Consider the following 13,587-nt stretch of genomic DNA (forward strand, 5'->3'; position numbering starts at 1 on the left):
AAACATCATATGCATTCAGATTTATTGGTTTTACATAAATTCTGTTTTTATGATGGGGTGGTTAATACCAAATTACAACAGTTATTCAACAACAATAGTGTTATGATTGGAAATTAACGATGATACAAAAAATGACATTACACTACAAATATTGTTTATCCTGGTCAAATGTATGAAATGGTTTATCTTGTTGTGTACATTATTTCGGATGAAGCTTTGCTCGATGTTTATTATTTCAGCGCAGTCTCTTTAAATCCGGTCCGGTGGTGTGACGTCACGCCGCAGCTGACCGTGATGAAGCGCGATTGAGTTTATTCATCTCCGTGAAACACGCAGTAAAATCCTCGTGATATTGACACTCTAGAGCGTGTTTTATTTTACTTCTTTGAGTTTATAGAGTGTGCGCTTCACAGGATCTGATGCCTGTTTTGACTATTTGCTGTATGGTGTCCTTGAGTGAAATTAAGGCGCCGATAAATAAAATGTAGTAGTAGGAGGAGGATCTCTACATATTCCTCAGCATCTTGACTCGCGGACATGATCACCTCCACGTCTCCGGCCAATGTCAGCCCGACCAGTCTCACGCGCCTGCAGGAGAAGAATATTTGCAGAATATGTAGATATTTGTCTCAGTATTACTACAAGCAGAATACATTTTCACCACTACTCTGTGATATGTGTACTGTAATGATGACTGGGGTAGACTGGAAGCTAATTGGTGGAAGAGTTTTGAGGGCGGGACCGCTCCGACAGCCTGGAGCTGCAGTGGAGACATTCTGACTGAAGAGTTCAGGAACGCCCGTGAAATTCTCTCAATGCGGGTCTGCGCAGAAGTCACAAACTCGGCTCTCACGAAATCATTGGTGTTTCGACTCAGATCCGTGGGCGTGGCTTGTTAGTTTTGACTAAATCATTGGTATTTCAAGTCTTACGAAACCTTTACCCTAACATAACTCTAACCGTATAAAATACCTATGATTGTTAAACTTTCCAAAAAAAACGGTTGCGTGATGACGTCAACTCGAAACACCAAGGATTTCAGATGAGAACGTGTTAACGGTTGCTTAGCAACCATACAGAACACCTTAGCAACAGGTCATCAAATACTAAAGAAACGGACGACTTTTGAAATAATGTGACAATTCGCTAGGATTAAAATGGCGCCGGTGAGCTTTTGGGGCGCCAGAGTAATTTCCGGTCGTATAACAGTGAATTGGAAAAAAGAGGATTTTTGTCCGGCAAATATGGGTGTTTTTTAAATATAAAATAATTTAGTAATATATAACCGATATGATAGATTCTCTTGTCATTTCTGAGCAATTCGTTAAGTCAAACAGCTCGATAGTGTAATACGACCGGAAATGAGTCTGCGCACTGGCGGCTCACAGCCTGTGAGTCACAGGTGTCCTGAAATTTATGCTAACGTGAGCCATAGAATTTTGCTACCCTCGTGTTGTGTTTGGGTTGGGGTAAGTCCTGTTTTGTACGGAGGTAGCAAAATTGAACAGGGTAGCATACATTGGGCACTGGCGCCATTTTGTGCAACTAGCACATTGTCAGTCAGGTTGAAATCACAACTTCAATGTTTATTGTCACTGTCTATTTCTAATGTATATTTCTTTGATTGTTTCTCTCCGTCAGTGTTGAGATGTTTGGGTATACTTACTTACCCGCTGTGTGACAAACTTTAGCTCCGCGCACGACACAGACTTCTCCATGACAACAGATATTTACATTTAAGTACGTACGAACGATTCTGTCTTGGACAAGAAACACAACCATCACCTCAAGAATGATCAAAAGTTATTTGTCATTGCCAGCTCATTCTCTTTCTCTCTCTTTGTCTCTCCCTCTCTCTCTCCCCACAGGAACTTTATTTTTTGTCGTCTTTACATCAAACCTCTGTTTCTCAACAGTATAAAGTTTCATTTGTATAATCAGTGATAAGTTAATTAAGAGTTTGGTTCCTCAATGAGATAAAATATGTTTTTGTTGTGTAATATTGTGTTAGTTAATTGTATTTTTTTAGTTATGATGGCTTACATCAAAAGAAACCAACTAAAGTTTGATAGATATTAATTGGAATGCACAACAAAAAACATGAATTTTCAAAAATTATCTAGTTATCTCCTTCTGGAACCAAACTCTTCAAATTATTTGTTATCTGCGTCTGGTTAAATTTAATCGTGTTTTTCAGGTGAACAGTGTTCAAATCTTCTGGCAGAGGAAACCTGATGGGAGTTTTTCTCAAGTCCACGTGGAGAAGCATTCCATCGGTCAGCACTAAAGCTGTGGGCTCAGACGTGTGTATAGAGTTCACAAACCTCTACAAACACCCAGAGGGTAACAAAACATCTCCAAATTCACTTTATCTGCATTGTTTGAAGTAGATGAACACATTCAAGAGAGTCCAAAAACATTCTTTATAGACACCAGAAGAATCAGAATCAGAAAGAGCTTTTTTAGCAAGTATGTTTGCACATACAAGGAATTTGTTTTGGTTCACAGAGTCAGCAACAACAGTACACAGAGTCCATAACACATTAGAATACAGTACACCGATGATTTAATGACATTATAGTGATGTCACCTCCCTGAAAATATTTCTTATTTGATTGGACTCTTCAGACTGGAACATAATTCAAAACAATCATATCAAACAACAAACACTGCTATATAAATGTAATTTATACACTTCCATCATGTTTCAGGTTCAGAGGAGGAGCGTATGGCTGTAGAGACACTTGTTGGTCAACAATAAAGATCTCACACAGTTCATAACACTTACAGTCTGACTGTTTGTTTACATAAGTGTAAGTTTATCAACTCATGAATCATTCTTTAATGTCCATAACAAACACATAACAGTTAATAATCTCTATATAAAATGTAAAGTTGAGAAACTAAACTGTATCATAATTCAAAGAAATAAAGCTTTTTGTGAATTATTTGTAGAAATGCATTCTGCATGTTTTTGTAGACTTGAGAAGTGTGGTACAAAAGGAGCTCTATGCAGATTCTTATAAAAATCCTCTTTTGTTTTTCAGAAATAAAACATCATGGGCCCTATTTTCTTTTTCATGATCGAAAGTGCACTGCGCAAGTGACTCAAAACAGTCGGCGTGGCCGAGCACATTTTTTAAAATGATTCTCTTAATGAGTAATGGGTGTTTTTGGGCGTTACGTGCAATAAACCAACCCGAGTGTCATCTCTCATTCCCTTTAGTTCACTGAATGCACACAATCATATCATCTACATGACAAACCAGATTTTTTTCTTTATGTAATTATAATCTTTTACATTGTAATCCATTCATTTTTTTATATTTGTCATGTTTGTGTGCTACTGCGCTTCCCTCTGTGTATTAAGTATAAAGTGTAAGCGTGTTGTGGACCCGTCCATGAGCGCATTTTTCTACTAATGCCCTTTTTTTTAACAAAAAAATATTGCACCGTTGACTTCAGACCAGGTTTGAGTTGGTCTTTGGCGCAGTCTCATTTCAGTTCCTCAAAATAGCAATGCGCCAACACTGTGCCTTTTTTAGACCAGCCATCCCATGGGCGCAAAAATGAGCGCAAGTGTATTTGCTATATAAACAACGCGGTGCAGGTCGGGAAAATGAGAATTGTGTCGGGATGAAACTAGCCAAAGGACGTCTGTGCGCCGCATTGAGCCGGGTGTATGAAACGGGGCCCATGTGTTTATTTGAAATGACCTGAAGGTGAGTGATGTAATTTCTGGTTACTATTGTTCAATCTCGCATTCATTAAAAAATGTACTCGTTCATTCATTCACGCACAGGTAAGATGATCAGAGGCTTGGAGTTTTTACCTTTGTCATTATTACATGGGCTGAGGTATGGATAGAGAGTGTCAGTGAAGGATTGACCAGTGAATGAGTAGATATGAGAGCTGGAGTCCACATCATAAAAAGAGACCAAACCCTCCTCATAATCCACAAACACACCCACCTTCTGTGGACTCACACTCAGAGACAGAGAGACGAGAGGACTATCACAAGAAGAGTATTTATTCTCATTCCTCAGCAACACAGTCCAGTATGCATTCACTGGTTTCAGTCTGATCCGTCCCTTTCTGTTAATAGATTCTCTGGCCACTCCTAAATCCCATGCAGTCTTTCCACTGACCTGAACCTCAAAATAAAATCTCCCTGATGAGAATCCCTCTTTTCCCAGAACACATGAACATTTATCAAATCTCTCAGGATTATCTGGAAGCTCTTGCTTTATGTCTCCATGTCTCACTTGTTTTCTATCATCAGACAGAATCAGATATGGTGAAGCTGTATCAGGATCTAGAGTCACATCCACTGAGAGAGATCAGAGAATATCAATCAGATCTTCAGAATATAAACATGTTGATGTGTGAGATATTTAATACAGTGTGAAAATAAACATGTAAATGTAAATATTATGTGTGATTAAAGTGTTTATGGGTGAACATCACACACTGTACCTGCAAACTGCTGTTTCGTCATCAACACTGTCAACACACATGACAAATACACATGAAGTCTACTCGTTGGACAAAAATGTGTTCAGTCAACTTAAAACTTAGAAAAACACTTCTACACTTCACAAAAGTTCTAACTAGAGTCTGTTGCGTTAAATCTAAATGTTTACTGAGATCAGAGACTAGCAAACACTAACAAATGTGAATCTATAACTCACATGCTTGATTGAGTTTGTGATCCAGAGTCTGTTTGAGTTGAGTCAGAGGTGTCACAGTGTTCAGACTGTAAGAAGTATCAACACTGATGTCAGAGCAGTTCTTCATGTTGACAGGTGTGCACAGAGATGAAGAAATCTACATGAGAAGAGATAAATCCATCATCAGATGAAGTGAAGTGTCATGATGATGTTTTGTGATTGATGAAGAGTGACCTGTATGAGATGAAGATGATCTTCAGTGTTTGACATGATCTGCTGCAGCTCAATGTTTCTCTTCTTCAGTTCACTGATGTCCTGCTCCAGATCTTTCATCACATCTTCAGCGTGTTTCTCTGCTCCTTCCTGTTTCTCCTCCATCATCTTCAGTGCATCACACTGACATCTCTCAATGGAGTGGATGAGATCTCTGAACATCTCCACACTGTCTGCTTTCCCTTGATCTGTCTTTCTCTGACACATCATACATCACAGCTAATGGATATATTTCTATATTTATATTTCAGTTATGTTTCCACTCACCTTCATCAGCTCTACTGAGTGTTTGATGTCTTGAATCTTCTTGATTCTGTCCTGAATCATCAGCTGCACGTCTGTCTGTGTCTTTACCAGCTGAGTCTATAGAGAGAGAGAAAATCACATGTCATCACATCTGTTCCATCTCATGACAGAAAGAAGAAATGGTTGAAAGTATTTCTTGCCTTCCTCTGTCTGCTCTCCTCCTCTATAGAGACAGTGTTGTGAGTCTTGTGATCTCCTTCAGTACAGAACACACAAACACACGTGTGATCATCTCGACAGAAGAGCTCCAGAGGTCTCTCGTGTTTCTGACATATATAATCATCCAGATTGATCACAGGATTGATCAGTGTGTGTTTCTTCAGACGCTGGACTCTCGTGTGAGGCTCCAGATGAGTTTGACAGTAAGAGCTCTGACACATCAGACACGTCTTCAGAGCTTTTTTCTTCTCAGTACAGATGTCACAGAAAACATCAGGTTTATCATCATGAATCTTTTCTTTAAAGTGCTGAACGACGTCTCTGAGTGTGGTGTTGATCTTCAGATCAGGTCTCTTCATGAAGGTTTCTTTACAGAATGGACAGACGCAGTTCTTTGTGTTTTTCCAGTATTTGTTCAGGCAGTTTTTGCAGAAGTTGTGTCCACAAGGAGCGGTGACTGGATCATTGAACACATCCAGACACACAGAACACTGAAGCTCTTCATCTAATGGACCACTAGAGGACGCCATGACTGAAAACACAAATTGTGTCATGTAATAATATCCAGTGCTCAAATTGAAGGGGGGATCCGGCACCCCCCATAAGGAATTAGGGATATATTATATATTATTTTATATATTAGTCCCTCATATATTTGTATTTGAGTACAAATTATAATGACAAATGTGATTAAATTCATGCAATGGATATGGTATATTTTGTGAATTAATTATTTACAATAATTTATGTTAAGTTTGTTTATGGGTTAGTTGTCATGTCTCTTTCAATTTGAAAGGCGCCGCCCCACATCTAAAGACCGCTAAGCACAGGACAGTGAAAGAAGCCTGTTCTTTTCTGTAAGGATGTTTTTAATAAATTGTATATAGTTAAGCATATCATTATCAATTATATTGTGTATTTTGTATAAATTGTGTATTGCGAGACTAACCCCCACCAAAAAAAGTCTTATGAGGCGGACCCCCCCAATCGAGCACTGGTAATATCTATAGTCAAGGAACAGCAGAGACTTTAAATTGAATGTTAAATATGGTTTCTGTACTTCTGGGTTGCTTATTATCTCCATTCTGATAATATGTTTTGCCTTAAAATCTTTTATATTTGATAGGATTGTGGCTGCTTCAGCATCCAGTCATTTTTGTTGTTATAATCTGAAAGCATTTGCAAGCTAAGGCCGTGTTCAGACTTGACTTCTTGACAAGAAAAAGTTGACCAAGGCGATTTCTTAGTAAAAAAAAAAACTCTGGCAAGGTTTGGTTACAAACAGCAGCTAAACTCCATGACTTGGGAGGCAACGTTTTGACAATCTCACATAGACTGTTTACACTGATGCAGTGCTTAAGAAAGCACACCAGCTGCTCTTTTTCTGAGGCGCCTGAGGAAGTTTGGCATGAGCCCCAAAATCCTCAGAACGTTTTACACCTGCACAGTTGAGAAACAGCTCTGCCGGCAACCGCAAAGTACTGCAGAGGGTTGTGCGAACTGCCAATGGTGTTGTGGGAGATGCTTCCCTCTCTCCAGGACATCTACACTAGTTGGTGTATGTGGAAAGCGAGGAAGATCTTTAGTGATTCCAGCCACACAAATCACAGGTTGCTCTCCGTGCTGCCTTCGGGCAGACAATACTGGACCATCCGGTCTCGCACAAACATGCTGAAGGACAGCTTTTCTCCTCAGGCTATTAGACTGCTCAACAACAAAAACTGATACACTCCACACGCTCACAATTCATTTTACCATGCACTACAGTTTTTTATGACTATATTGGATCATCCATTGCACCTAATGTAATCTGTCAAATAATGTAAATTGTGTGTCTGTCCAACTGCATTCTACTTTGTGTGGAGTACCAACCCAAGACTTTCACTCACCACACGTGGTGATGTGACAATAAAAGTGAGTTGAATTGTAGAATAATATTAGTAGACTACGCGAGTAAATGTATTCCTCTAAATAAAACTTGAATATAGTAATGCAGTCCTCTTGTTTACCAGCGGAGTTCTTTAACTATTCAGGTAAATCAGCACAAGGAGAACAGCTCAACAGAGAGTTAATTCTTACCAGTCTAACCTGTGGGTTAACTTTTGTAAAAAAACTAAATTCAAGATTAAGAACCATCTGATGCTCATGATCAAAATGTACATTCAGTTGATTTGATTCCAATTTCTCATCTCAGAAAGTATGGAGAAAATAATTGTATTTTATTGAGTCTTTTAATATGGACTTTCAATTTAACCACAAAATATATCTTTCCCTTAAGCCAAATTACAAACTATAGGTTATTCTTAGACAATATTTCAGGATAAACTAAACCAGCTGACAGTTCTTACCTGAGTGAATATCAGCGGTGTTCAGCAGTCTCAGAGAATCCAAATAATTATTCTGATGTTTGAAGAATTTAAACTCAACAGAAGTCATAGTCACGCCCACCGCCTACCTGTACATTCATGCATATGCATTCCTGAGGTTCCATTAACCAATCAGCACTCTTATATATTTTCTATACTACATGTTCTCATTCAAACATCATTTGCATTCAATTATGATTGGAAATGAATGAATATACAAACAATGTCATTAAACAAAAAATATTGTTTATCCTGGTCAAATGAATAAAATGATTTTTCTAGTTGTGTACATTATTTCGGATGAAGCTTTGCTCGATGTTTATTATTTCAGCGCAGTCTCTTTAAATCCGGTCCGGTGGTGTGACGTCACGCCGCAGCTGACCGTGATGAAGCGCGATTGAGTTTATTCATCTCCGTGAAACACGCAGTAAAATCCTCGTGATATTGACACTCTAGAGCGTGTTTTATTTTACTTCTTTGAGTTTATAGAGTGTGCGCTTCACAGGATCTCCATTTATTCCTCAGCATCTTGACTCACGGCCATGATCACCTCCACACCGCTGGAAAGCCGCGCCCCCGCCGCCACGCGCTCCTCCAGGCGCAGCGGAGCGTCTCCGGCCAATGTCAGCCCGACCCGTATCACGCGCCTGCAGGAGAAGGAGGACCTGCGGCATCTCAATGACCGCCTGGCCAACTACATCGAGCGGGTTCGGCTGCTGGAGAATGAGAAGTCTTCCATGCAGCTCCTGCTGGAGGAGAAGTCGGAGACCTCGGTGCGCGAGGTGGGCAACGTGCGCCGCCTGTACGAGACGGAGCTGGCGGATGCGCGCAAAACTCTCGACGCGACCGCGAACGAGCGGGCCAGACTACAAATCGAGTTGACACAGCTGCAGGAAGAGCACAGAAAACTCACAGCCAGGTTCTCGTGATTGTTTTACATATTTTAATATTAATGTTACTGTACAATAAACAACAGGTGTGTGTGAATGCATGGGGCGCAAACCGAACAGTCTATGACATCGAAATATCGCGAGGGGTATTCGAAAGCCTTGTCTAGATTAATAACTCTCGCGACATTTCTATTGTTTTACACCGATTGGCGTTCGTTTGCAAAAACTGAAAATCTTTATAAAATATTTATGTTCATAAGTCATGCTTTTTTGTGATGTCTTGTTTTATGTGAAAGTTAGCTGTGATTTTTGTCATTATTACTTACTCCAGTTTGATTAATATCACTTGGAATGCAATATAAAAAAACATGATTTTATATTTTTATCAAGTTGCTGTTTTTGAAAGTAAATTCTTCATGTATATTCGGGCTTTAGTTATAAATGTTTCTAGACTGAGACTTTTTTTCATTTAGGCCTACTTGTATTTTTAACTTTCATTTATACTTCTATATTTATATTGAATAAGAATGCTGTAATGGTGGATATCGATGATAATGGTCGTTGTCAGGACAACTGAAAATAATGTGGTCCCGATGATGATTGGCTCTAGACTTTTGGAGGAGGGGGCTCCCATAACGCGTAGGATTATATGGTTGAGCCATTTAACATATAAAGTGGCTTTATAATTTGTGGATTAAAAAACATGTTGCTTTACTTATGTTTATAACTTGTGAGATTGTACATTAGATATACAAAGTTTAAACTAAATAGTCTCTTTAATATCTCATAACATCTGTTTAAGTTTGTTTATTTATAGAGATATTTAAATTGGTTATGTGGTTTTAGGATGGATGGAAGGAGACATACAACTTTGTGGCTCTTTGTCTTGTTGGTCTTTAAACGTTCTACGTTCTGTGTTGTGTTCTCTCAGGAATAATAAGAAAGAGTGTGAACTGAACACTGCTGTCGGTCATTGGCGGAACCTTGAAGCCGCTCTGAACTCTAAAGAAGCAGATTACACAAATCTACTGTCCACCAACCGCAGACTCGAGAATGACATTTCTGACCTCAAGACACAAGTGTCGAAAGTAAGTCTGAACACAATTGGCATGCTTAAAGGTCTGTATGTGTGTGAACATCAGTCTGATGATTTCATTCAGCTTCTGCACCGTCCTGTTGTAGTGGACAAAAGTTATTTAACTTTTTCAATCTTTTATCTTCCAGCTGGAGTCGGCCCTGCAGAACGCCAAGAGTCAGCTCAACGCTGAGCTGCTTCGCCGTGTGGATGCTGAAAATCAGATCCAGACGCTTCAGGAGCAGCTTGACTTTCAGAAGCATCTCAGCGACCAGGTCAGAAATATTAAACATGATAGCTTATTATAGATTTTTCTAAGACAACATCTTTACTGACAACGTTGACAGATTTGGAAACCTTACATGCATTAAAATGCTGCCCAAATCTATTTTTGAACGAGGTCAGAATAACAACAGCAGTAATCTGGGTGACTTGATAGATTTGTGTTGTTATTTCTCTGTGTGTTCCCGTGTTCAGGAGGTGCGAGAGATGCGCAGTCGTCACGAGAGCCGGCTGATGGAGCTGGACACGGGCAGACAGAAAGAGTTTGAGGGTAAACTCGCTGAAGCCATGAAACAGCTCCGAGAGGAACACGAAAGTCACATCCAACAGTACAAAGATGAACTGGAGAAAACCTTCGCTGCTAAGGTACAACAATCAAAAAAAACACTATCTATATTAATGTAAACAATTTTTACTCTAAAGTGAGAACAGGGAATGAATACAACAGCACATCACATGTGTTTGATGATTTATGTGACTCTCAGAGTGAGTTGAAGTGCAGGTCAGGTGTAGTTCAGGGCTTTGAGCGACAGGGGGCGCTGGAGAGGCAGCACGAGCCAGTTACTTTCACACACCCGGTTCCACATCTTTCTGTTATGGTACCTCCATCTCAGAAGCACCAGAAATGCTCGAAGATATCTCACGGGTGTGAACAGTAACGGTACTCTGTGTCTCTTGCAGCTGGAAAACGCGAAGCTGGCAGCCGTGAAGAACAGCGATTTCGCTTCTTCAACGAGAGAGGAACTGGCGGGAACCAAACTCCGGCTGGAGGCTCAGTCTGCACAGATCAACATCCTCCAGAAACAGGTCAGGAAAGAAACATTAAAATTACGTAGTAGCAGGCTTTTCCAAGTTTTTTTACATTGTTAAAGTTTAACGTTCAAGTGTTTGTGGATCAGAACTCTGAGTTGGAGTCCCGGGTTCGTGAGCTGGAGCAGATGCGAAACATTAAAATTACGTAGTAGCAGGCTTTTCCAAGTTTTTTTACATTGTTAAAGTTTAACGTTCAAGTGTTTGTGGATCAGAACTCTGAGTTGGAGTCCCGGGTTCGTGAGCTGGAGCAGATGCTGGATCGAGAGAGACAGATCCATCAGCACAGACTCTCTCAGAAGGATCAGGAGATGGCCGACATGAGACAGCAGATGCAAGACCAGCTGGAGGAGTACCAGAACCTTCTAGATGTCAAGCTCATGCTGGATATGGAGATCAACGCTTACAGGAAGATGCTGGAGGGCGAGGAGAAGCGGTGAGACGCCATCATTCCACCTGACGTCAAAAGAGTTGACCACACTGATGGATATTAAATCTTTGCTACTCTACTGCTGTAGTTTATTATTTATTCCATTAAACACAAAGTTTCAGAATATTCTGACTGAATGAGAGCTTGGGAACGTAAAATAACATATGTGATCCAAACTGCTTATTTACAGGCTTCAGATGTCTGTTTATTCTGCTCCTCACACAAAGTTAAAAATATTCGTTTCCTGTCTGCCGTAAAAGAAAGTTTCAGGTCACTCGAATCTCCTCTGATGTGTGTTTTCTCCCACAGATTGAATCTTTCACCGAGTTCGCTCCAGCAGTCGACCATCTCTCGCACCCACTCGCATCCCGCTCGTAAAAACTGGGGAAAGAAGCGCAAGCACGAAGGCTCCAGTAGCGGCCTCTCCCCCAACTACAAGTTTTCCCAGCATTCCTCCTCTCGAGGACAAGTGTCCATAGATGAGATTGACCTGGAGGGAAAGTTCATCAAACTCAGGAATAATTCTGAGAAGGTACAATGTTTCCTCACAGTTTTAACAGTTTTAATACTTGTTGGCTTACATGTGTTTACGTGTAATTCCAGGATCAAGCACTGGGCGGCTGGGTGTTGAGGAAGAGTCAGCCGGACGCACCTGATATCATCTTCCAGGTCCCGTCCTCTTGTGTACTGAGTGCTGGACAGATGCTTACGGTAAACACATTCAGAGCGTGATGGAGGAGTGTCCGCTTTGCTCGTGTAGCTCTTTGACAGGTTAGCTGTGATGTTCGTCTTCAGGTCTGGGCAGCAGGTGCAGTTGTGGAGCAGAACTGTGAATGTGATCTGGTACTGAAGACACATGACACGTGGGGTCCGTTTGGTGAAGTCCGAGTGTCTCTGATAAACCCAGAGAATGAGGTTAGAGACGTCTGTAGAAAACACATTCGATGTGGTGTTCATCCTATTTACTCATCTGTGTGTGTGTGTGTTTTAAACAGGAAGTAGCAGAGTTCTGTCTGGTATGTGTTCAGGGACAAGCTGATGGAGATCCAGACGGTGATGAAAACATGGTGATGCCTGACATTCACCTGCGACGACAGGTAACACAAATTAATCAGCATAAAATGACACTTCTATTATGACTTATTTTCATGCTGCTGTTATCCACAACACGTGTTATTGTTATCGAACAAATAGCAGGAGCTGCAGGCTTTAATGGTGAACTGTCTCTTTAAGAATGTGTTGCTCAGTGAGTTAAATGATGAAGAGCTGATGTGTGTATTTGTATCTCTATCACCTCTGTTTTGTGAAAGTCTAAAAGACGGAAAAAGAAATGTTGCTCTCTGTCGTGATGTGTCTCAGAGAAGACGCGTCTGCAGGTGAGATGGATGCGGTCGGCTGTGCTGATGTCATCTGCTGAGTTTGTGTCTGTTAACACTAACACAGTGACTCTTCTTCGATTGGACGCTTGTTGCTTGGTTGCTCAATGAAGTAGTTAAAACTTTCATTATAGAATTTGAGCAACGTCTGATCGCGGCTTCTTTTGCTTTCCAAGGACATGAGTGTTGTACCGGGATGGCTTATGCATGCCAAGATTAACCTGCAGTATGTGTGATGTGCTAACCTGAGGACACTTTCACACACTAACTGTTGCCTTGAATAGATCATGTGTGTTTGTCGTTTGTTTCAGGTTAAAAGTCATCATCAGGATGCCAGCTGTGTGGTCATGTGAGAGACTCGGCTGTACCATCCAGCAAGAATTTTTAGAGGATACGTGCGCTAACTGTCTGAACTAACTTATTTCGTAAATGTCCTGTCAAGAAAGTTTCGTTTTTACATTGACTTATTTGTTGCTGTTTGTTCTACTAAATAAAACTGAAATAAAAGAAACATGGAGTTGTTATTAATAAGAAATGCATATTTAGAAAAGACGATGATTCAACCATCTGGTTTCGTGTTGGAATAACAGACTCCTTAAAGGGATACGTCACCCAAAAATGGAAATTCTGTCATCATATACTCATCTTCGATTTGTTCCAAATCTGTATAAATGTCTTTGTTTTGATGAGAAAGATATTTGGAAGAACGCTTTTAGCCGGACAGATTTTGCCCCCCATTGACTACTATAAAATACAATGTTAGGCAGAATTGTTTGCTGTCCTACATTCTTCAAAATATCTTCTTTGTGTTCAACAGGGGAAAAAAATATCAAAAAGAATAAACATTTCCTACATCGTGGGGGAATCTGTTTGGTGATAAGAATTCTTCCAAAAATCTTAAATTTATACAGATTTGGAACAACTCAAAGGTGAGTAAATGATGACAGAAT

General features: G+C 40.2%; 2 protein-coding genes and 1 long non-coding RNA gene across 7 annotated transcripts; 2 read left to right on the forward strand and 1 right to left on the reverse strand.

Annotated features, from left to right (window-relative positions):
* Nucleotides 1-627: 627 nt before the first annotated feature.
* On the forward strand, nt 628-2,783 carry LOC130408924 (uncharacterized). 3 transcript variants are annotated; one of them, XR_008904794.1, is made up of 4 exons: nt 628-1,095; nt 1,642-1,740; nt 2,198-2,343; nt 2,712-2,783. It is a non-coding gene; the product is annotated as an uncharacterized LOC130408924 (long non-coding RNA). The 3 variants fall into 3 exon arrangements; XR_008904795.1 differs by having other exon boundaries at nt 628-821; XR_008904796.1 differs by lacking the exon at nt 628-1,095 and adding an exon at nt 1,108-1,469.
* A 932-nt stretch (nt 2,784-3,715) lies between these two features.
* LOC130408896 (E3 ubiquitin-protein ligase TRIM21-like) lies at nt 3,716-7,796 on the reverse strand. Its single transcript, XM_056732387.1, has 7 exons — nt 7,757-7,796; nt 5,390-5,940; nt 5,211-5,306; nt 4,905-5,141; nt 4,692-4,827; nt 4,477-4,503; nt 3,716-4,330 (listed from the first exon to the last, which is right to left on the reverse strand). The coding sequence occupies exons 2-7, from the start codon at nt 5,936-5,938 to the stop codon at nt 3,789-3,791; spliced, it is 1,587 nt and encodes a 528-aa protein (XP_056588365.1). The 5' UTR covers nt 5,939-5,940; nt 7,757-7,796; the 3' UTR covers nt 3,716-3,788.
* Nucleotides 7,797-8,077: 281 nt separating this feature from the next.
* Nucleotides 8,078-13,134, forward strand: lmnl3 (lamin L3). Of its 3 annotated transcripts, none has more exons than XR_008904792.1 (12): nt 8,078-8,693; nt 9,596-9,752; nt 9,889-10,014; nt 10,217-10,387; nt 10,507-10,620; nt 10,703-10,828; nt 11,047-11,267; nt 11,571-11,793; nt 11,865-11,972; nt 12,057-12,176; nt 12,257-12,637; nt 12,949-13,131. XR_008904792.1 is itself a non-coding variant. In XM_056732376.1 (12 exons), exons 1-12 carry the CDS (start codon nt 8,317-8,319, stop codon nt 12,988-12,990), a joined length of 1,887 nt encoding a protein of 628 aa, XP_056588354.1. In that variant the 5' UTR covers nt 8,078-8,316; the 3' UTR covers nt 12,991-13,134. The 3 variants fall into 3 exon arrangements, 2 of the variants coding, with proteins under 2 accessions (XP_056588354.1, XP_056588355.1); XM_056732376.1 differs by having other exon boundaries at nt 12,257-12,358; nt 12,949-13,134; XM_056732377.1 differs by lacking the exon at nt 10,507-10,620 and having other exon boundaries at nt 12,257-12,358; nt 12,949-13,133.
* The last annotated feature ends 453 nt before the right edge of the window (nt 13,135-13,587 follow it).

This window comes from Triplophysa dalaica, chromosome 20 (genome assembly GCF_015846415.1).
Source record: "Triplophysa dalaica isolate WHDGS20190420 chromosome 20, ASM1584641v1, whole genome shotgun sequence".
NCBI classification, from domain to species: domain Eukaryota; kingdom Metazoa; phylum Chordata; class Actinopteri; order Cypriniformes; family Nemacheilidae; genus Triplophysa; species Triplophysa dalaica.